At 42.9% G+C, this 21,537-nt stretch overlaps 2 protein-coding genes and 2 pseudogenes across 19 annotated transcripts in view; all 4 read right to left on the bottom strand.

Moving 5' to 3' along the window:
- The window catches only part of LOC104858886 (phospholipid-transporting ATPase FetA), a 91,729-nt gene extending 79,041 nt beyond the window's left edge, over positions 1 to 12,688 (bottom strand). For 6 of the 8 annotated variants that reach the window (XM_010619315.2, XM_010619317.2, XM_010619318.2 and 3 more), the window contains exons 1-3: positions 12,636 to 12,688; positions 7,363 to 7,473; positions 3,173 to 3,216 (exon numbers count right to left, since the gene is read on the bottom strand). In XM_010619315.2, the coding sequence (XP_010617617.1) occupies positions 3,173 to 3,200 (28 nt within the window). In that variant the 5' untranslated portion in view covers positions 3,201 to 3,216; positions 7,363 to 7,473; positions 12,636 to 12,688. The remainder of the gene's footprint in view (positions 1 to 3,172; positions 3,217 to 7,362; positions 7,474 to 12,635) is intronic. The other 2 variants (XM_010619320.2, XM_010619316.2) reach the window with 2 other exon arrangements.
- Positions 3,833 to 4,891, bottom strand: LOC104858887 (annotated as a pseudogene).
- Positions 5,170 to 6,256, bottom strand: LOC104858888 (annotated as a pseudogene).
- Positions 12,689 to 14,108: 1,420 nt separating the features above from the next.
- Unc13b (unc-13 homolog B) overlaps positions 14,109 to 21,537 on the bottom strand; it is a 214,574-nt gene continuing 207,145 nt past the window's right edge. For 6 of the 11 annotated variants that reach the window (XM_033758975.1, XM_033758976.1, XM_033758977.1 and 3 more), the window contains 11 exons: positions 20,956 to 21,033; positions 20,572 to 20,660; positions 20,193 to 20,345; positions 19,944 to 20,067; positions 19,778 to 19,834; positions 19,529 to 19,609; positions 18,858 to 19,005; positions 17,077 to 17,133; positions 16,150 to 16,242; positions 15,810 to 15,969; positions 14,109 to 15,647 (listed from right to left, as the gene is read on the bottom strand). In XM_033758975.1, the coding sequence (XP_033614866.1) occupies positions 15,362 to 15,647; positions 15,810 to 15,969; positions 16,150 to 16,242; positions 17,077 to 17,133; positions 18,858 to 19,005; positions 19,529 to 19,609; positions 19,778 to 19,834; positions 19,944 to 20,067; positions 20,193 to 20,345; positions 20,572 to 20,660; positions 20,956 to 21,033 (1,326 nt within the window). In that variant the 3' untranslated portion in view covers positions 14,109 to 15,361. The remainder of the gene's footprint in view (positions 15,648 to 15,809; positions 15,970 to 16,149; positions 16,243 to 17,076; positions 17,134 to 18,857; positions 19,006 to 19,528; positions 19,610 to 19,777; positions 19,835 to 19,943; positions 20,068 to 20,192; positions 20,346 to 20,571; positions 20,661 to 20,955; positions 21,034 to 21,537) is intronic. The other 5 variants (XM_033758979.1, XM_010619298.2, XM_010619299.2 and 2 more) reach the window with 1 other exon arrangement.

The raw sequence follows: 21,537 nt of genomic DNA, 5'->3' as shown, positions 1-21,537 counted from the left end.
AAGTAAGAAAATCCAGTTCTCTTTGCTATAGTTCTGGGATCTCTAATTTGGGCTCTGGAGTACAGCTGGCCACAAGATGGCAATGCCCTGGACATTACTATATTTTCCATGGAAAACCTCTAAATCAACTATCTTTTGGTAAATATTCTTAAGAAAGAAAGGAGTTACTGGCATAAAAGCAGACATATTGATCAATGAAACAGATGAGGATGTAGAAACAAACGCAGCCAATTCAGTCATCTGATCTTTGACAAAGGGGCCAAAAAACACACTGGAGAAAAGACAGCCTTTTTAACAAATGGTGCTGGGAAAACGGGTTATACACATACTGAAGATTGAATCAAAACCCATACCTCTCACCATGTACTAAACTAAAATTAAATGGATCAGAGATCTAAATACTAAAACAGAAAAATCTGCTGGGAGATAAAATAGATAAAACTCAAATGCAAGGATTTTCTGAATAGAAATCCAATTGCAAAAAAAAAATCATGAATTAATAAATGGGATTCTATCAAATTAAGAAGCTTCTGCACAGCAAAGAAAATAATCAAGAGTGAAGAGACAGTGAATTAGTTACACATACACAATGTGTGTAAAAGTAATGTTATTAAAATTTATACTATCCACAGTTCAATACTCACAGGATTTGCCAATTAAATCATTATCAGAAATAAATACAAAAAGAGTGAAGAAACAATCTAGGAAACGGCAAAAAAAAAAAAAAATTGCCAGCTACTTCTCTGACAGAGGAGTAATATCTAAAATATATAAAGAACTAAATAAATTTAGATCCCCCCACAATGAAAGACCCAATAAAAAAAATGGGCAACTGAAATGAACAAACACTTTTCAGAAGTACAAATGATCAATAAATCCATGAAAAAAAATGTTCAACACCTCCGGCCATTAGAGGAATGGAAATTAAAACAACACTGATATTTCATCTTATTCCAGAAAGAATGGCTAGCATTAAGAAATCAAATAAACTGCTGGGTGTGGTGGTACACACCTGTAATCACAGCACTCAGGAGGCTGAGGCAGGAGGATCGCTGTGAGTTTGATACCAGCCTGGGCTACATAGTGAGTTCCAGGTCAGTCTCAACTACATAGTGAGACCCTGTCTCCAAAACAAAACAAAACAAAAAACAAAAAACAAAAAAAAAAAACCTCCCCAAAGAAATCAAATAAACTGGGTGTTGTGGCAACACTCAGAAGACTGAAGCAGGACTGCTGCAAGTTTGAGGCCAGACTGAACTACATAACCAGACAGTCTTAGAAAAAAGAAAGAAAGAAAAGGGTCTAACTACAAAATACAAGATTTTTATTTTTTGGGTTTTTTTTGGTTTTTGAGACAGGGTCTCACTATGTAGTTGAGACTCACCTGGAACTCACTATGCAGCCCAGGCTGGTCTCCAACTCACAGTGATCCTCCTGCCTTAGCCTTCCGAGTGCTGGAATTACAGGAATGCGCCACCATGCCTGGCATAAGATATGAGATTTTAAACAATTTATCTTCCTCAATACCTTCCTGTAGCCTTCACATTCTTTTAACTAAAATCTATCCCCGTTTTAAAGTTCATCTTTTTACATTATAATGATAAATGTGGTTCAAATGAAACTAATTTTGTTTCACTAAAACCAAAACCAACCTTCTTCTCTCCCATTCCCACACCTATTCTGGAAGTCCTGTAATTTTTTTACTGCTTTTCTTTTAAAATTTAAATTTAAATAAACATTTAAATATTCTTTAAAACCTTTGAAGAACCACCAGGTTTTCCCTTCACTGAAGAGAAGCTTTCTATACTGTAATCATCTGGTCAGAATGAGGTTGAGAGTTGAGTTCCAGATCATGGTAAAGTATAAACTTTCTCCAAAACAGTCATAACAGAAATAAACTGATATTAATAGACAAATTATGATACTATAGATGCAAACTATAGAGTACAAGACTGGAAAAAGGCATTAAGTTAAATCTCCACGAAAATCCAACAAGATCCTTTGATTATCTTGCAATCATATGGAAAAAGGAGCACAGGCTATCAAGAGGTGGGCAGTGTTCAGATCATGATTCATCTTATTTTATTATCTAAAATCCCAATGGTATCAATAAACCCAGTGACAGTCTCTGTCGGATTATTCCAGTTTCCCTTTGAAAGCAGACAGATCATAAACACTCTTTTAGCTTTGTGAAAGTCATGTTTATTATAGCACAGTTGTTTCATACAACTTCAAAATTAAATCATTTACCTACTTCAAATCTTTGATAGAATACTTAAAACACTATGCCCAAGTGCAAATTAATATCATCAGTGCTTAAAAATCAAAGACTTTCTATAATGCTTCAAGTTCAGCTTTGCAATTTTTTTCCCTTTCACTTTTGCATCAAAAAAAAAAAACTCTACAGGATACCAGCTTGAAACCACACTGGGAAGGCTATAAAATATTACTGAATTGGCTTATGAATTAGCTATTGATTAAAATTGTGAGTCTGTCCTAGGCCTATATGACTTGCTAGATGAGCCTTTGGCTGGTGTATAGAAAGAAAACTCCCTATGCAATGGTCACAACTGAGATTTTAATGGTCAATGATATTGTGTCTCTGAAAGCAAGTGACTATAGCTGAGGATGTATGACTTGTGCAGCCATTCTCTCAGATCAAATGTTAGCTAAAGATAACACAGTCTAGTCATTAACTATGACCTGTCCTTTGCAGGAATGCAGTGTTTCTCCCTTTTTATAAGCCTGTCTCTCATCAGTGCCTAGGTCCTGCTGTTCCCTACATCTGCCTATATGCCCCTTGCTATGTGGTGTAATCAATAAATACTGACAAGTCTGAGCCTTATGGGCTTGGCAGAGCTTAGGCCACCCTGAACCTCCATAAAAGCAATCCTTTCTCTTTGTCTTTGTCTTTTAGCCTCGGCTGTACCCTCAGTTAGGTGGCTGGTCAGCCCCTGATAACTCTCAGGCCATGTCAAAGACAAATCAAGTCTGAATCCTGTACTGAGTTTCTTGGATACCCAAATCTGTAAAAAATCTTTTGGAGCATTTAGTTCAATATTTTAATGTGTGTCCTAAAAGCAAAACCTGTGTGAGTGGATCATGGCTAAGTATGCATTATTACTAATTGTTGAGTTTTAAGTATCTCAGTAGACATTAGCTGACCACTTACCTGAAACAAAAGGTTTTATGTATTTCATCTCAGAGAAACACCACCTAAGAATGAAACAAAAGCTGCTTTTCATTTGAGGCCTTGTTAATACAATACTATCTACCATTTATCAAAAATATATTGTGTTGAAAACTTTACTACGTATTTTATACAGATCATCTTGTTTAGTTTTCAGTACTTTTCAGTACCACATGATTCTGATATATGCCCAAGGCTGAGAATCTGCACCAATCTGTTCCTTACTTCCTATTTGAGGTAAACAAACAAACCAAAAAGAAAACAAAACTAAGACCCATAGAAATTAAAGCACATCAGGACTGGAACCCAATATACTGTGTTGTTCTCCTTCCACAATCCAGAATGAATCAATTATTCCTCTAAGGGAGAGAGCATCTAAATCAAATTATGTTACTTCACTTTTTCAAAGCTGTCTGGATTTCTTTTCTTTTTCTTTTTTTTTTTTGTTTTTTGTTTTTAAAATTATGTTTATTTAGCATATGTACACAGAAAAAGAGAAATCACCCTCTGATCCCACCCAGCAGAAAACATGCACAAACCCAAGGTATATGTGGAGGGAGAGGCCCCGGCCCCAAGTTAGCAGTGGGGATGGTGCAATCCTGTGAGTCACTAGCCCCAGTCAGAAGTGTTGGGCTGGAGCCCCCAAACTGCCAGCCCTAAAACAAGCGTGCGCCGTAGCCAAAAGTCTGTTTAATGCCCTCAAAGTAGTACCGCTGCCAGCCCTGCCGCGTCCGCTCTTCCTCAGGGGCGGGGATGCCTCGGCCTTCCATGCACAGCTCAGTTTCTCCATTCTTGTCAATGAAGGTCAACGTGATGGTGGCGAAGTGCCCAGATCAGTAAATTCCCCAGAGACGTTGCCATCTACCATGTGAAACTTCCCACCTTTGTCGGCTTCTAACATCGCTGGAGCATGGGTAAAGGCCTGAACCAGCTCTTAGGTGGTAAACACTCTATATAGCGCCTCTGGTGATGTCAAGAAGGTTTCTCTAAGGTTGATCTTACAAGTGGGGATTTTGACACCAACAGGTTTAGCCTGGGTTTTTGAAGGAGCAGACTTAGCCTTGCGCTCCTCAGTTTTCAGTGCTGGCTGCCCTGGTGGGTCTACTGACTCTCCATTCACTGTCGGCAAGATCATTCCCTGGGTGAACTCTGTTTTGAGGGTGCTGATGTAAATTCCCACTGCTTCTCTTAGAAGTTTTGCCCCTTCTTCCTTCATTAAGGCCACGAGATTTGTGTCAGGCTCATCTTTGGCAAGGCTCACACTAATCTCCACTTCATCCACACTGTTTTCATCAGACAAATTGGGGATCTCCACATGTCCCTTGTACTGTACTCCTGACTTAGAGGTACCTGTCCAGTTTAGTTTGATGCTCCATTCGTAAAAGAAGATGAGTTTGCCTTTTCTATTGTTAATGGACGCCTCTCCATCAAGCTTATTTACTTCTGTCACTTCACACTTGCCTTCCTCATTTTGCACCTGCACTGCCAGGAAAAGTGTTTTCAGCTTTTCTGTGGACCAATTTGATGCATCCCTCTCTGTCCAGTGCCAGTTGTTGACGTTGGTGGCGTCCGCCCGCTCCTCCACGATCCAGCGTGGGTCGCCCTCACCCCACTTGGCCATCGGCTTTTCTGTCTCGCCGCCACCAGCCCCCAAGCAGCCGCAGTCACAGCCTCAGAACCACTTGGTCCCAGCCGCCCGGCAGCGCCTGGAAACTACTAGAAGCGCTCTTTTTCTTTTTCTTTTTGAAAAAAGGTCTCATAGTCCTGGCAAGCTCTGAATTCACTATGTAGCCCAGGAAGGTGTCAAACTTATGATTGCCCTGCCTCAGCATTCCAAGTGCTGGGATTAAAGGTGTGCACTAACATGCCCAGCTGTTCTCTGGGTTTTGGAAGACTATTTCTTATATATTCTCTCTCTCTAAATTCTTATAAAGACAGAATGCAGGGCAAAACTTATTAGATCTTTTTTGGATAACTGCCAGCCCTAAAACAAGCGTGCGCCGTAGCCAAAAGTCTGTTTAATGCCCTCAAAGTAGTACCGCTGCCAGCCCTGCCGCGTCCGCTCTTCCTCAGGGGCGGGGATGCCTCGGCCTTCCATGCACAGCTCAGTTTCTCCATTCTTGTCAATGAAGGTCAACGTGATGGTGGCGAAGTGCCCAGATCAGTAAATTCCCCAGAGACGTTGCCATCTACCATGTGAAACTTCCCACCTTTGTCGGCTTCTAACATCGCTGGAGCATGGGTAAAGGCCTGAACCAGCTCTTAGGTGGTAAACACTCTATATAGCGCCTCTGGTGATGTCAAGAAGGTTTCTCTAAGGTTGATCTTACAAGTGGGGATTTTGACACCAACAGGTTTAGCCTGGGTTTTTGAAGGAGCAGACTTAGCCTTGCGCTCCTCAGTTTTCAGTGCTGGCTGCCCTGGTGGGTCTACTGACTCTCCATTCACTGTCGGCAAGATCATTCCCTGGGTGAACTCTGTTTTGAGGGTGCTGATGTAAATTCCCACTGCTTCTCTTAGAAGTTTTGCCCCTTCTTCCTTCATTAAGGCCACGAGATTTGTGTCAGGCTCATCTTTGGCAAGGCTCACACTAATCTCCACTTCATCCACACTGTTTTCATCAGACAAATTGGGGATCTCCACATGTCCCTTGTACTGTACTCCTGACTTAGAGGTACCTGTCCAGTTTAGTTTGATGCTCCATTCGTAAAAGAAGATGAGTTTGCCTTTTCTATTGTTAATGGACGCCTCTCCATCAAGCTTATTTACTTCTGTCACTTCACACTTGCCTTCCTCATTTTGCACCTGCACTGCCAGGAAAAGTGTTTTCAGCTTTTCTGTGGACCAATTTGATGCATCCCTCTCTGTCCAGTGCCAGTTGTTGACGTTGGTGGCGTCCGCCCGCTCCTCCACGATCCAGCGTGGGTCGCCCTCACCCCACTTGGCCATCGGCTTTTCTGTCTCGCCGCCACCAGCCCCCAAGCAGCCGCAGTCACAGCCTCAGAACCGCTTGGTCCCAGCCGCCCGGCAGCGCCTGGAAACTACTAGAAGCGCTCTTTTTCTTTTTCTTTTTGAAAAAAGGTCTCATAGTCCTGGCAAGCTCTGAATTCACTATGTAGCCCAGGAAGGTGTCAAACTTATGATTGCCCTGCCTCAGCATTCCAAGTGCTGGGATTAAAGGTGTGCACTAACATGCCCAGCTGTTCTCTGGGTTTTGGAAGACTATTTCTTATATATTCTCTCTCTCTAAATTCTTATAAAGACAGAATGCAGGGCAAAACTTATTAGATCTTTTTTGGAGGTGAGTAAATCAGAGGTTCATTAAGTTTGCTTACAATGAGTTAGAGGTAGAATCAGAATTAAAATAATTTATTTTCTAATTTTTGGACTAATGGGCTGGGGATTTAGCTCAGTGGTTCCGGCACCAGCCTCACAAGCGCAAAGACCCAAATTTGATCCCTGGAACAAAAACAAAAACAAAAAACCAAAAAACAACTAATTTTTGGACTCATTTCTCAAGTGTTTCTTGAGTGACTAGTATATGTTAGATGTTAAGAGGTAGTCAAAGATGCAAAGATACATAAGACATTGTCTATGCTCAATCAGTGTACAGTCTTCTTGGAGAATACAAACAACTAGATTGCCTGGCTAGAACAAGCTAAATATTTTCCTTGATTGACCTCAGTAATCAAGGACCATTCTCTCCAAGGTGAAAAAATCCTAGGTGGAATACAGGACAGAGAAAGGTGAAATGACCCTGAAGTTCACGTCACACTCTCAAGTCAATAATACGATGGAGAACACTGGGAGATTCTAATATTAGGGACTAAATTGGTAAGAAAGGGTATTCACAGAAATATTTCTTTCACAGCATTATAATATCTGAGTAGTTTACAATTTATGTGGTTGAGAATGACTACAGCACACCAAAGAAAATAACATGTAGGAAATAATATTTTTATGCATAATTCATAGTGTAGATCACAGATAAGAATGTTCAAAGGCAGCTTTTCATGAGAAATTCATCAGATATCACAAAAACTGCCATTAGATTTTATTATAGAAAAGATAAAGAGGGAACCAGAAATGTAACTTTTATTTAAGGACTAAAGAAGGTGGCTAAAAGTAGTCAAGCACAGCTGTTCTCAAATGTTAGAACTCATCAGAATCACCTGAAAGGTTGGGTCCCACCGATGAGTTTCAGATTCAGCAGGTCTGTGGTGGGGCCCAAGAATTTGCATTTTCTACAAATTCAGGTGTTGCTGATGCTGTTGGTTCAGAACCTATAATTTGGAGAACCACCGGTTTAGCACAATATATCAAAAGGAACACACACACATTCGCATTGCAAATTATGACAATTTATTTTTAATTCCTAAATGATGCACTCTCCACCAACCAAACAGCCACAAATAAAACTATACCAGGAAGAAGTTAAAAGGGTGGTAACCTAAGGAGACAGTCTGAGGACATGAACCACTGATTTTGTGAAATACACGTTTGAACATCTGGCAAAGGCAACAGCGAGGTACAGCCTAATTTCCTACTTAAGGCAGACATAAATTTTGTTTCTTGTAGTTGAGAAAATAGCCTTTGGATCACCATAAACCCTAAATGCTACCTAGGATTTCATCTTCCTGTTTTTCTATTTAATTTCCCAGAGTTCTCTTAGCCAACTTCAGCTTTGTTTACTATGTATATCAATGGTTATTAACTTTGTTCAGGTTAAGAAATTCCTTGGAGAATTTTTTGGGGTTTTTGTTTTGTTTTTTTCTTTTTTGGTACCGGGGATTGAACTTGGGTCCTTGGGCTTGAAAGGCAGGTGGTGAAACCTCTGAGCTAAATCCCCAGCCCCCTTGGAGGATTAGTGCTAAGGAATCTTTAGAAAAATATATATACACACGTTTACATATACTTTTACACCAGACTCTAAACATTTAGAGACCCTCTCTGAAGTCTACAGGCCTCAGACTAAGAAGTTTCTATGCTAATGGCTCAGGAATCTGTATGTTCAGTCTAAAGATGCTTAAAAACATACATGTATTGGACAGAGACCACTTAAGGGGTACGGGGTTTCCTTTTGGGGTGACGAAAAGTTCTACAACTACATAATGGTGATGGCTGTACAATATTGTGAAGGTACATACTGTCACTGAATTGTACACTTCCAAATGGTTAAATTTGGAAATTTAGCTGAGTGTAGTGATGCACACCTGTAATCCCAGCAATCTGGGAAGTTGAAGCAGGAGGATAGCAAGTTCAAGCTCAGCCAAGGCAATTTCGGTGCTTAGTCAGACTTTGTCTCAAAATATAAAATAGAAAAGGGCTGGAGATGTAGTTCAGTGCAAAGTGCCTTGGGTTAAATCTCAAATGCTGAAAACAATTAATTAATTTTAGAAGGCTAGGGACATAGCTTAGTGGCAAGGCCCTGGGTTCAATCCCCAGTACTCGGCCCCCAGCAAAAAAAAAAGGAAAATTGTATGTAATGTGTATTTACCACAATAGAGAAATGTATGTGTTCAAAACTAATCATCATCTCTATTCCCCACTTCTCACATACCCCAAATTTGTAATTTTTTTATATTTCCTGTCTTTGGACATCAGTTACCAGTGTTAGCATTTCCCTATTTGCCTAAGCCAGAAAACTGAGATTCAGCTTTGACAATGCTATTTTCTTCTCTCCTTCTTGTAATTAACCATGAAGTTCTGTACATTCTCCTTCATTAATAAAGAGTTACAGTGAAATAATCATGCACTTCTCTATTCCCACAGCTTCTACAGTGGCCACCGTTGTGAGACTCCTAGTTTCCAGTCTTGTACATGCTCACTCTGCACCACAACTCCGTTTGACAATAATTATCTACCCAGAGTGATCTTTCAAAAATGCTTTTTTTTGGTGGGAGGGGATTGACAATGCTGGGGATCCAACCCAAGACCTCATACATGCTAGGCAAATGCTTCATTATTAAATACATACCCAGCTTCCAAAATACTATCTTTGGTTATGCTTTCTACCCTTGTTTTCAAGATAAAGTCTAAATTCTCCACAATGACCTAGAACCTGCTATTTTTCTAGTCTTATCTCTCAGCATTTTCCTGCCCCAAACCAATTCTCCAGTGATATAAACTACCTGCAGTTCCCAGCACACCACCAACTTCCTTTTTATTCCACATGCACATACTACTTCAAATGTCTAGAACTCAATTTCTCTCTGTTTGGACCTGGGTAAGTTTTATTAAGATCCAGTTCACATCAATGGTCCCCTTAGGAAACTTCTAATATTCTCAAGATGGGTCAGGTGTGCTTACTCTGAGCTCTTTATCTTGACATTATATTTTAACTAAAAATGTCTTTTTCCTTCAGCAGGCCACACTGACCTTGACGTTAGGAAAATACATATATCAACATATCTCCAGTGTCTAAAACAATGTCTAGCACATAGTATATTCCAAGTAAATATTTTTGAATGAATGAATAGGTGATTCCCTAGTGAATGATAGGAGCCTGATGTTAGAAGATACACTGCAGAACTTTCCAATGACTTCTTATCTTACTCCCATTAAAAATTAGTCATTACACTGGATAAAGATTTTTTTTATACAGTGGAGTAATAGACATAAAGACCGAGAGACTAGAGACATTTATAGCTAAGCAGATGCACACCTAGGACATACTCTTAAGTGAAATTAATAGGACACACATATGTAAATACCAAATAGTTTCTCTGGTGTGATAAACTAAAAGTATAAATAAGAATTAAAATGTGTAAGTAATATTGTATAATAGGAAAAATGTTTAAAGGTGTAGGGGAAGTGGGAGGAGTAGGGGAAAGCTAAGAAGGGAAAAGAAAAAAGGAAAAAAATGCAAATAAAGTCTCTGTAGATGGGAAGGGGTGGAGGGGGTGAAGGAAGGGCAGGGGAATGAGGAAAGGATAAGAACCAAGATATATCATGTAAAGGTACAAGATCCCAATAATGAATGTAACTGTACTGTATGACTAAAATGTACCAATAAAGAAAATGGAAAAAAAAAAACCAAAACCTAGCCAAAAATAAGTTGAACCAAAGGGCATACTTTCAGTTATAGTGATTTCTTTTTCATATAATAGCAAGGTTACTTATGCTATCAACACATAAAATAAGTTTTTTTGAGACAGGGTCTCACTATGTAGTTGAGACTGACCTAGAACTCACTAAGTAGCCCAGGCTGGTCTCGAACTCACAGCGATCCTCCTGCCTCAGCCTTCCGAGTGCTGGGATTACAGGCGTGTGCCACCACGGCCAGCATAAAATAACTACTTTTAAAACATGCCTTATTTTATATTTTTAAAAGATCTTTTTCTATGAGAATTGTGTATGCACAAAATTTATAGATTAGTGTACCTATATATTGACAGGGAATCCAAAGTAGAAACAAGCCTTTTGGGAATGTTTAAGAAGCATGCACACTGTCCAAGTGAATGCAATTGAATATGTAGAGAATTTATGAGTCTGTTTCTTGCAATTCACCCTACAGGTATAGTTCAAGTTTGAGCTTAATAACATTGCAATTTAATAGTCCTGAAAAATAGCATTTGGATATCTTCTATTTTGTGTCTTATAGAAAAGTTGCTGAGAGGCTGACCTACAACTATTTACACTAAACCCAAAAAGACTTCAAATTGCAGGGAAAATACAGGGAAATTTCTCTAGCTGACTGAGTTGTGAAGGCATGCAGAATGTGGCATTAAGATTATACCTCCATCTTTCCATCCATATTATTTACTAAATTTAATCAAAGTCTTAAAAGGTTCAAAGAACAATTAGACACACAGGTAAAGTTTCCTAAGCCACCCAAAAATCACTGAAATGGCAAATTTATTGGACTTCCTATTGTAATTGAGGAAATATTTTGATTCACTATTGAGAGAAAAATCAGAACACAAAACTATACTGATTATGAGTTTCTATCATAAATATTTTGATGTCTAATTTTGTTTTTAAACAAATAGTTGTCTCTGAGGTTTGAATTATGTATTATCAAGTTTATGACTTTTAAAATTATATACTTCACAAAAATTTAATAGAATAGATTTTTTAAATATCTGAAAAGTCAGTTATTACAATGGGCTGCCAGGCCTATTTTATCCCCTATTTCCCCTTTATTCACTTACTTCCAGCCACACTTGAAGACCTTGACCGGAAAAGGTATTATGGTCAAAGAACCATTTTACATGTAAGAAAGAACTAATATTTACTGGGCTTCCAGGGTATATCAGGCCCCATGCTGGGCACTTTTATGTACTATATCAGAGTCCTCACATTCACCGGGGACAAAGGCAGCACCATTCTCATTACACAGATAAAGAAACTGGGCCTTACAATAGATTTTTAATTTGAACAGAGGGAAAACTTGGAAAGCATCCATAGTGGTGATTTTTACATGTATGCACTTTTATCCTGTTTGCTGTTTTGTCTTTTACCATTCCCCAACTCTCTTTGCCCTGTTCTGGAAAGCTGACTTCTACAGACTATATCACTCAGACTCTCTTGCCCTTAGAATGCTGTTTGGATTTTGTCAGTGGAAGGTACTAGGTGCAAACAAGTGCATGAGGAGAAAGGTTAGGGCATTTATTCCTCTGCGTTATCCAAGTTCTTGCAGTGGCTGCATAGCATTTTATGGGCATACCTCATCAGGCAGTCTCTTCCAGAGTTGTAGCTGGGCTTTGTTAACAAGAGACCCTCTCCATTCTCTTTCAAGTGTAGGAGTGCTAATAATGACTCAACATTGTTGGTAGTTCTTGTTATCCACTATTTATTAGTCCCTTTAACAATGACCAGGCCTCTGTGTCTAGCCCTTTGTGGGATTGTAGGCTAATACACAATTTTCTTTTAAAGTGGGAAACCTGCATTTTAAAAACATGAAATCTAGTTTTTCTTCCCTTTTAAAAGATAGCTGCTAATTCAGATCACCAATCATGTTGCCAAGAATTTTACTTTTCCCTATCCGGACAGATATTCTACTCCTTAAGAGAAAGGGAATTTAGCAAGCATGCCATTTCCAAGTCGAAAATGGGATATTTGCCTTCTGAATCTGGCCAGTGCCGGAAAAGTGAACAAACTCCGAGTTAACAGGAATGTGCTACAGTTTGGGGTAGATGTTTCATGTAGTAACCGGACAAATATGTGCCTTTTGAGAGTTATTTAGGGTCTAAAGAAACCCTCTGTTAAGTATCTGAACAAAAGTCTCCTTTGGGATGTCTGGGAAACCTGTGTACTCCAGGAACAGGAAGAGAGGGTAATAATGACCTCGGGGAATACTGGGAGAAGAGCTCTCAAGAAAGTAAAAGGACGGATAGCTACCAAGAAGTACTGAGAGGTACGAATATCAGGAACTGTCTAAAAAGGCTGTTAGGAGGGAGAGGCAATAATTTCTCTTCGGGCGCTCCCTTTGGACACTTCTTACCGTCGATCCTCAGCCGTCGTCTCTACCAACCTCCATCTTAACGCACCTTTCTGCGCAGACTCCGCAGATCCAGAGCTGGAACCCCGCCCCGCCCACGCTCCTAGCCCACCTCCAGCCACGCCCCTCTCACCGGGTCCCAACCCCTGGGAACTCTGCCCCTCTGCTTGGCTGAGGGGACAGAGGTGAAACACTCTGACCCGCCTTTGGGTAACACACTAATACTCTATTACAATGTAGAGTGCTGTGGGGGAATTGGTTGCGTCTCATCATCCATCTTCTGGGAGATGTCAGAGGTTTGAAAATGGAAAGGGCAGGCTGCTAAACACTCCAGCAAGGAGACCAGAACTTTCAAGGTACTAAAGAGTACCAGTGCACGTGCATGTGGAGGAACAAGGACAGTGCTTTAGCTGCAGGATGGGGTGTGGAATGACTGTGCTGTCTTGAAGTTTGACCCTGGAGACTGTGGGTGACCACTAATAGCTTTAACAGGAGAGTTATCAATAAATGTTTGAAGAGAGCAGGCAAAGAACAGAGGTAGGTGGGTGTGACAGGGCCGGAGATGATCACAATGATCACAATAATACAGAAGAGGGGGACTAAAAACCACTTGTGGTAGTGGGAACTGAGGTGAGACAGTGGATTCAACAGGCAATTTTTTTTTTTGGTACCGGTGAACTTGGGCCCTTGCGCTTGCAAGGCAAGCAGCCAAACCACTGAGCTAAATCCCCGGCCCTCTACAGGCAATTTTGATGTAGAAAGACAAAGTGCTTTGGGGAAGGAGCGGGGAGGAAAAGGAGGAAGTTTTAAATGACTTGGTAACTGAACTGTGAGGTTCTAATTAGGCAAACGGAAACAGCTCTACTTGCAGGCTGAGTAAGAGTGGTTGGATCATTCTTGCTTCAGTTTTGAGACTCCTATGCTTGGAGGCTTCACTTTTACCTTATTTCCTTCCCTTTGGGAATTTTTCTGCTGCAGCTCTTTTTTCCTTGAATACAATGCCAGTGTGTGCTCCTAGGGAGAACCTTCTGTCCCAGCCATAGATAGCAGCCCCAGCCCTCTACCAACCCATGAAGGCATGTCTCTTCCAAGCAGGTCCCTGCCTTGTCTCACAGCCCAGGCTGTGGTTTGTCCTAGCAATCCTAGACAAAGGAAAGAGGAAGCATGGACGACTTTTCACTCTCACCTATCATCTCTTCTTCCAGACCTTTTACAGTAAACTGATACTCTGGATTCCAGGACTCTGTTAATCATATTGGTGGTCTCAGGTCAAGACCAAGATGCATCTGTTTTGCCTGGTCCCCATTTTGAACGACTGACTTTAGGCTCTATCACTTGGCTGGGAGGAAGTGGGGAAAGGGAGAGAGGAGAGTGTGAAGCAGCCAAGGGCCACTGAGCCAAAGGCTACCATGATATAGGACAGTCATTTCTACGGCTTTCCATACTTGCACAGAATTACCAGACCCTGAAGGCTGCAAGAAGATAATTTATTACATACTAGCCTACAATCTCTTGTTACAATGGCACATACAATAATTAAAAACAGCAAAGATGCTTGGTTCTTGTTTCATATATTGGCCAGTGCAGCTGTGAACGATGCCGCATCTTCAGGAAGGTTAGGAGGCTGTCATCAAGGAAATCCAAGGACCATGTCACAGCTCTGAACAAGGGTCCGAGAAGTCCAGTTGGTCACTGACCTCCCAGGGAGTGTTGAGCCTCACCCCTTCCATCCAGCCTGCTACAGAGGGATCAGAGTCCAAGCTCCTTCTGTAGGGCTGAACATCTATGAAGGGAACAGCAGCTGACCCAGATGACAGGAAGAGAGGACAAAGGCTAGATTCTTTCCACAAAGACAGCTGGAAGGTAGTAGCCATAGGTGAGCATGACTCTAGACTGAGTCCATAATTTTTGGCTTTGTTCAGGGGGCTGCCCAGGAAAATACTCCTGGATCTTTCATCTACTAGCCCTCAGGTCTATACATGTAAGAATAACCTTTAATGTCCTAAGCATCCCTGCCTACAGGGATGAAGTAGGGAGATTCTAGGCAGGCGGCCTTCATACCTTGGTTCCAAAGAAATATTCTGCTTAGAGCTCTGAAGCACCACATGAAACTGATTTTACTCATGACAGATAGAACCTGAGGGAAGGGATTAGCACAGCTCAATTTTAGAAGGTAGCTTGTTCAGTTTCAAAGACTTGTTCTCAGTAGAGCCACACAAAACAAGTGGATTCCGCTCAAGGGACAGTGAATTCTATTCTATGTGGTTCTGCCTTGGCTACTCTCTAACATGGAGCACAAGGTTCAACAATACCCATAGGCTCAACCAACTATCTAGCTGGACAGGTACAAGCTCCAGGCTTTCTACACTTGTTTTCCTAGTGGTTGGTGTGTGTCTAACTGGGTATGGTGTGGTCTCAAGAAGGGGAGAGATGGTAAGGGGTGTGGAAGTATGTCTACCACAAACAGCTGGTCTGAAATGTCTATCCCTCTCCCTTTTGGAATGCTCTCCATGCGGTAGCTCCTACAGCCCAGACCTATTGGTTAGGGATTCATGGCCCTTATTGGAAAAAGCCATACTCTCAGCTACCCTTCAAATTTCCCTTAAATATCCTTAACTGAAAGGGTCAACCTCTTGACTAAATAGACCCTAAGTTGGCTACACAGCTAACTCCCATTAGCTCTGATTTGTGCAATCAGTACCACTGGATGGCACATGAACCAAAGATGTTCAGCTCCCCTCCTCTGTGGAACGGGACTCCGATTTGAGTTTCACAAACTCTCGGGCGACCTCGTCATTGCTCCTCTGAGACAGAATCCGGAGAATGGTCATGCCTGTCTCATCCATTTGGATCTTTCGGCCCAAGGGGCACCAGCAGGCACAGCTGCCCTTGGCAGCCACATCCCTTAGAGGCATCACTGCTAGCCCTAGCACACGATCTTCCCGGGCAAAGCAGTAATCCTTCACACATATCTGCAACTCATAGGTCTCTGGACCTTCTTCATTTCCTAGGAGGCTGTGAGCACAGAAGAGAAGATAGGATGCGAGATCTGAGTCCTCAGCTGAATTCATCCCAGTCTATCATCCAGACTATCACTTTTCTCACCTCTTCAATCTTAACCCCCTCATCACATGACCCCCATCCCACAGTCCTGCAGGTCCCCTACCCATAACTTACAAGTGGAATGTCTCATTGTACTTGGGAGCCCAGTTGTTGCTTTTGGACTTAGTAGTGAACTTCCTCTTCTTATCGCTTTGGTGTGGGCCAACCATGGTCACTTCCACAAAAGGCCGGAACATACCTGCTGTCTGCCACTTGAGGTCATTGGCAGCCACCACTGCCCAAAAAAGGGAAACCTTCAGAGATCCCACCAGGCATTCCCAGTTCTTGAGCTTCAACTGACATTTCCCATGGAGAAGGGCTGAGCTGGAGGACTGGAATGAGCAGCCCTTGCTCTCAACTGATAGGTGAGGTCATGGGGAAGAAAAGGTCAGACCTCTAAGTCCACACCACTCACCTTTCACTGTTACCTTGTGTTCCCCAGTACCAGGGTGTGTAAACAAGTCCACCTGAATAGAGACTTCTCCCACAGGATCATCCACACCAGACCCTGAGACAGATGGACAGATAACTGCTCAGTGAAAAACTCTAGGATTTTAGGACTAATTGTTTCAGGTAAAACTTAGGAAGCAATCACCCACAGTAGCCACAGGGAAATAAATAATGGGAGAAGGGAAAGAAAAGGGATGGTCAATGTGTATTATAACACAAGTTAAAGCTGAAAGCATCTTAGGAGAAACTTCCTTCAAAGATGCACTATGGGGCAGGGGATTTAGCTCAGTAGCACAGCTTCTGCCTCACAAGCGCAAGGTCCTGAGTCTGAGTCTGGAAATTATGTCCAAGCTATAGGGTCTCTGAATGGAGCATTGTTATTTCCCCTCTAGGCAAAAGCAGCAACTGCTCACCTATCCTCAGAAATACCACTGGTTGGGGGGCCACCCTTGTTGGAAAGACTCTGTAGTCCCAACCTCTGAAAAAGAGTCAACATCTCAGCAGAGACTCCCCTGTTTTGAGAGAACATCACTGCCCTGCATCTCAGATAAAACTCCTTTGTCCTGAGATGTGTATGAGGGAGAGTAGAATTCTGAGGACAAGGGCCAGGGATTTAGCTCAGTGGTTCTGCTGCCTGCTTCGCAAGAGCAAGGACCTAAGTTCCATCCTGGGTACCAAAAAATAAAAAAAAAAAAGAATTCTGAGGACAGAACAGAGGTCAATAACAGAATTCCTTCCTGAGATATATGAACACATCACCTATCTCCTAGACTTGGGATAGACCTGAATTTTGACACCTGGTTCATCACCCCCAGCATAAGCCCCTCATTCCAGTTGAGAGAGGTCAGCATTAGTCCATATTAGATTCATGTCTGCATAGTATTTAACATACCCTTTTCTGGCCGAATGTCCTCGTTAGCAGTAAATCTAATACCTTTCCCATCATGCACTGAGTGAGGACAGGCAAGACAAGAGGCAGCAGCAGCAATAGGACAGAGAAAGAAGAACTGTTAGAGGTCAAAGGAGTTGCAGCCATTGAAAGCAGCTCTACACATACTCTAGAGGAGCACAGAGGTGCAGCAGGGTGGAGAAAAGTCCAAGAGCTGGGGTCAGTGCCTGAATGGTCCACATCAGGCTTCATGGGTCAGAGATCAACCAAATCATGGGCAGAAGCAGTGAAATATACAGAGAAGGGCAAAAGAGAGGTTGTAGTGTACTTTCCTAGGCCCTCAAATGACAAAACTTTGCACAGAGCACACATGCTTGTTCTGGCTGCAGGTGCATTCTCACCTCCGCTGTGCCCCTTTAGGCATCTCCTCTGGTATTTGGTTATATTCTGGGTTTGTTTTTGTTTTTTTTTTAACGGTAGTAGGGATTGAAAATAAAGGCCTTTCACAGTGAGTTACACCTCCAGTTCCTTTTTTTAAAATTTACTGTTTTATTAGTCACTAAGTTGCCTAGGTTAGGCTTGAACATAAGAGTCTCCCACTTTACCTGCCAGAGTGCTGCATTATAGCCATGTGTCGCCACATCTGAATCCTCTGCTTTTATCTATCTCACTGCTTCTGAGAAGCCTTTCTGTTCTTCTCTGATATTACACGCCTTGCATGTACTCAGCTCTGTAAAAGTTCTCCCTGCTCCCTTCAGTCAGACTCACTGTTACTTCTTTTGCCCACTTTTCCCCACCCTGGACTGAAAATAAGAGCAGATATGGAAAATGCAGTGCTATAGGTCCCCTCCATATTCTTACCTCTGTCATCTCAGTCTAAGTACTTTGATATCTCACCTCCCTGTCAGCTCTGTGCCCCAGTCTACAGTTCAGTAATACCCGAACTACCCTGGCATGCCATCAGGTTCTTGCCCCCAGGCAGCCTTCCCAGGTTTCCCTAGAACAAACAGCAGCAAATGTGCCTGAAGGGGCCTTCTGGGAGGGCCCAACTGCAGGATCAAGTAAAAATTTCAGTCTGAGCTGCATCTAGGCAGGTATATGTTGGTGTGGACAGGCCTTAGCTAGAGGCAGTGAGTCCTGAGGACTGGAAATCACTGAGAAAAACCAGGAGCCTAGTCTCCTGTGCAACAATCACCCTGAGGCTGGGGCTTCCACTGTGCACTGTGTGTCCAGGTCCCTCTGCCTTCCTTTTAGTTGCTCTCATGGTTTATTTCTCCTAGTCTTCTCCTGGTCCACAATGAAGTGTGTGGAAAGGATTTTGCTTTCTCTCCCCAGGACAACTCTCAGCAAGGTTCCCAAACACTTATTCTCAAGGCTTCCTCAGAGATTTTTCCCTATTCTCCCCTCTTATCAGACAGGGTACACTTCCAGAGCTAAATAAACACATACTGCTTAGGTAATGTTTGGGAAAAGAAATTCCAGGCATGAGCCAGGGATGTAGCTCAGTGATATCAAGCCTGCCTGGCAAGTGAAAGGTCCTGACTTTGATCCCCAGTACCAAGGAGAAAGAAAAAGAAATCCCAGACACAATTTCTAGGCTCCTTTGATTCTCCTGCCTGGTACTATAGGTCAGGGATAACAACGGAAGTCTCTAGATCTCTTCAAAGAATCCTGAGATATGACTTGAAAGGCTCTGTGAACAAGAAAACACATGCTTCTGAAGAGCTAGAAGATACTGTGCATGGGAGAGAAAAAGATGGGACACAAATCCCTTATGACCTTACCCTGGGCAGTCTGTGAGCGCACAAAAGTCTTGATGAGAGTGTCTGTGGTCTGTGTGTACAGAGATAGAGCATAGCGTAGGGACTGCAGATCTGGGCTCTTCTCTAGGAAGGCTTTCTTTAGCCCATTGCCTCCTGCATGGAAGTATTGCTGAAAAATAAATGAGCAACCTCCTTTACTCCCTCACAGAGAGGCAGCTCCCCAACTACCCTTAGAGAAGCCAGTAGAAGACTGCAAGAACAGGTCTCTCATCAGACCAGGAACACCCACAGAATGAGTCAGTCCCTCGGCAGAGTGTAATTTGGGCATTTCACAGGAGCAGGACTGAAGTGCCATGTTCCTGGAGGTGGGTTGTTTGAAGGAAGGCAGAGATATGGGACAGAAGCATTTCAGGCCAAAAGTGGGCTTTTATCCGCTGAACCTTAAGGAACTTGATGCCTAGGACATACATCTCTCCAGTGCCTTGAATTAGAGTCTGTAAGGACCTTCCTTATTCCTGCTTCACCCACCATAAATATCTTAAAATGAGGAACCATCTATGGTTCTCTCTGTAATCCTAACAGTATATAGGGCTTCTCATCTGGATGTGGGGTAGTAAGAACCCCAGGGACACCCTGTCTGGCAAGATGGAATGTCAGGGCCAGGAGTGTGTGGAAAAGGGAGCAGTCTCTACCTTGATGGTGTCCAGGGCAAGGTCAAGGACTGCACACTGCTTTGGAGTGAGATTCCGTGTTTCCTCTCGCACCATGTGGTCCTGGAACCCCAGAGAAAACAGCAGTGTTAGAACAACTCAAGAAAGTCATGAAGGTCTTTCCCCACCTGTCAGCCAATAGCTGCATGCTCTTCACTCCCGCCTCCTCTTCAATCTCCAAAGCCCAATGGCTGTCCTCCCAGCCTCAGAAGGACCCAACACCCACAGAACCTTGAGTTTGGAAAGCTGGCTCAGCTCCTTGGCAGCAGTGAAGATCAGTTGGGTGCCCTGGGCAGAGAGGGGTTCAGTTAAAAGCACAGAATCCCAGACTCTATCAGGAAGTGGGGACTGAAGGGAAGGGAGACAGGAGTAGGAAGTAAGAGGGAGGGGTCCTTACTGTCTGGTCAGTAAGCGGGGGTAGAACGATCATTCTTTCCATCGTGTTCATCACCACTCGCCAGAGCTCCTTTAGGACTCGCTTCAGAACTGTCTTCTCACACACAGTGGCAAAGAGTGTGAGGCTGCAGGCCCAGGAAACATGTGAAACCGTGGTGAGAGTCTGGGTACCCCCCTCCTCAACAGGATCCTCTTTCTGGTAGACTCTGCTTTGCTTGTCCCCACAGGAAACCTTGAATGTTCTACTCACTTGCCATCAAGGAAGTCCATGAGAGGCCGCAGCACACTATCTGCATCCTGAGCTACTGAGGCCCTGGTGTTGGGGGATGCATTTCCTGTGCCCCGAATCTGGCCCAGGATGTCAGCCATTTGTCGAACACATTCATCAATCCGCACCTGGAAGCTACATTACACACAGTGCAGCCCTCCCCTCCCCATCACACTGACCCTGGAGCAGCACCAGCTATTTGGGCCTATTTCTCAGGCTCATGGTGCTTCTCCAGCAGCAATAGTCAGCAAGTGTAGAAGGAGAATCCACATACCTGCAGCTGGATTGTATAGGCAGGGGCTCTGGGAAGGGTCAGGAGTCTTATGTGGCTCTAAGGGCTGTGTATTTTGGGACCACTGACCTGTTTCCAAACACCATGCTGAGCTCATCCAGAACTGCATTCAGTTTCACCTGCAGCTCTTTCAGACTGTCTGCTGCTTCAGGGTCCAGCTGTAGCCAGAGGAGGTGGGCCTGGCTAGGCTGCTTCTCTTACAGTCTTCCCTCCTGTACCTCTGTTCTTCCCTCCTAAGGGTGTACCCCAATTCCTGCTCCTCCCTCCTAGCGCCTTACTACAATGCTTTGTCTTTCTTCCTAAGGCTTTGCCTCAATGTCCGCTTCTGATTAAGCCAGCTCAGACCCCAAGATAAACTCCTACTCTATGCTAATCAAGAGAGGATAGAGCTCTATGGCCAGGGAACTCAGGAACAATGGGAAAAGTACAGTGACCCCAAACCCTAAGGCCTACCTGCTTGCCTCCCATGGCTTCAAACATCTTTTCCAGCTGGACCCTCAGTTGCTGCATGTTGTTCATCAGGATGCAGGGCTTTGAAGACAGATGGAGCTGCCTGAGTCTTGGCTCCTTCCAGCACAGGCCTCATTAGTCTAGGGTCCTTCCTTCTCTCTCATTATTACAAAGCTACAAGGACTTCATATATTACATAGGTCTCTCCCTAAACACTAAGATCTGGAACCAATGTACATGAATGAAGATTAAAAGCAAATGTTTTTGTCATTAAGCTGGATGGTGGGATTGCAGGTATTTATGGTATTACACTTTATAAGTTTTTGAAAGTATTAAAATTTTCTCTGAGACAGGACCTCAATATGTAGTTCAGCCTACATAATGAGAACTCACTAGTAGCCCAGGCTGAACTTGAACTCAAGGGAATCCTCCTGCCTTAGCCTCCGAGTGCTGGGATTACAGGCATACGCCCAGCCAGGCATGGTGGCTCACACCTGTGATTGTAGTACTCAAGAGCCTGAGGCAAGAGAATTGCCACGAGTTCAAGCCCAACCTGAACTATACAGTGAGATCCTGTCTCAAAAA

Source organism: Fukomys damarensis, unplaced genomic scaffold (genome assembly GCF_012274545.1).
Source record: "Fukomys damarensis isolate Sample0158 unplaced genomic scaffold, DMR_v1.0_HiC HiC_scaffold_36, whole genome shotgun sequence".
NCBI lineage: Eukaryota > Metazoa > Chordata > Mammalia > Rodentia > Bathyergidae > Fukomys > Fukomys damarensis.
Note: the sequence above shows the minus strand (reverse complement) of the source record. Positions and strands in the feature narration are given on the sequence as shown.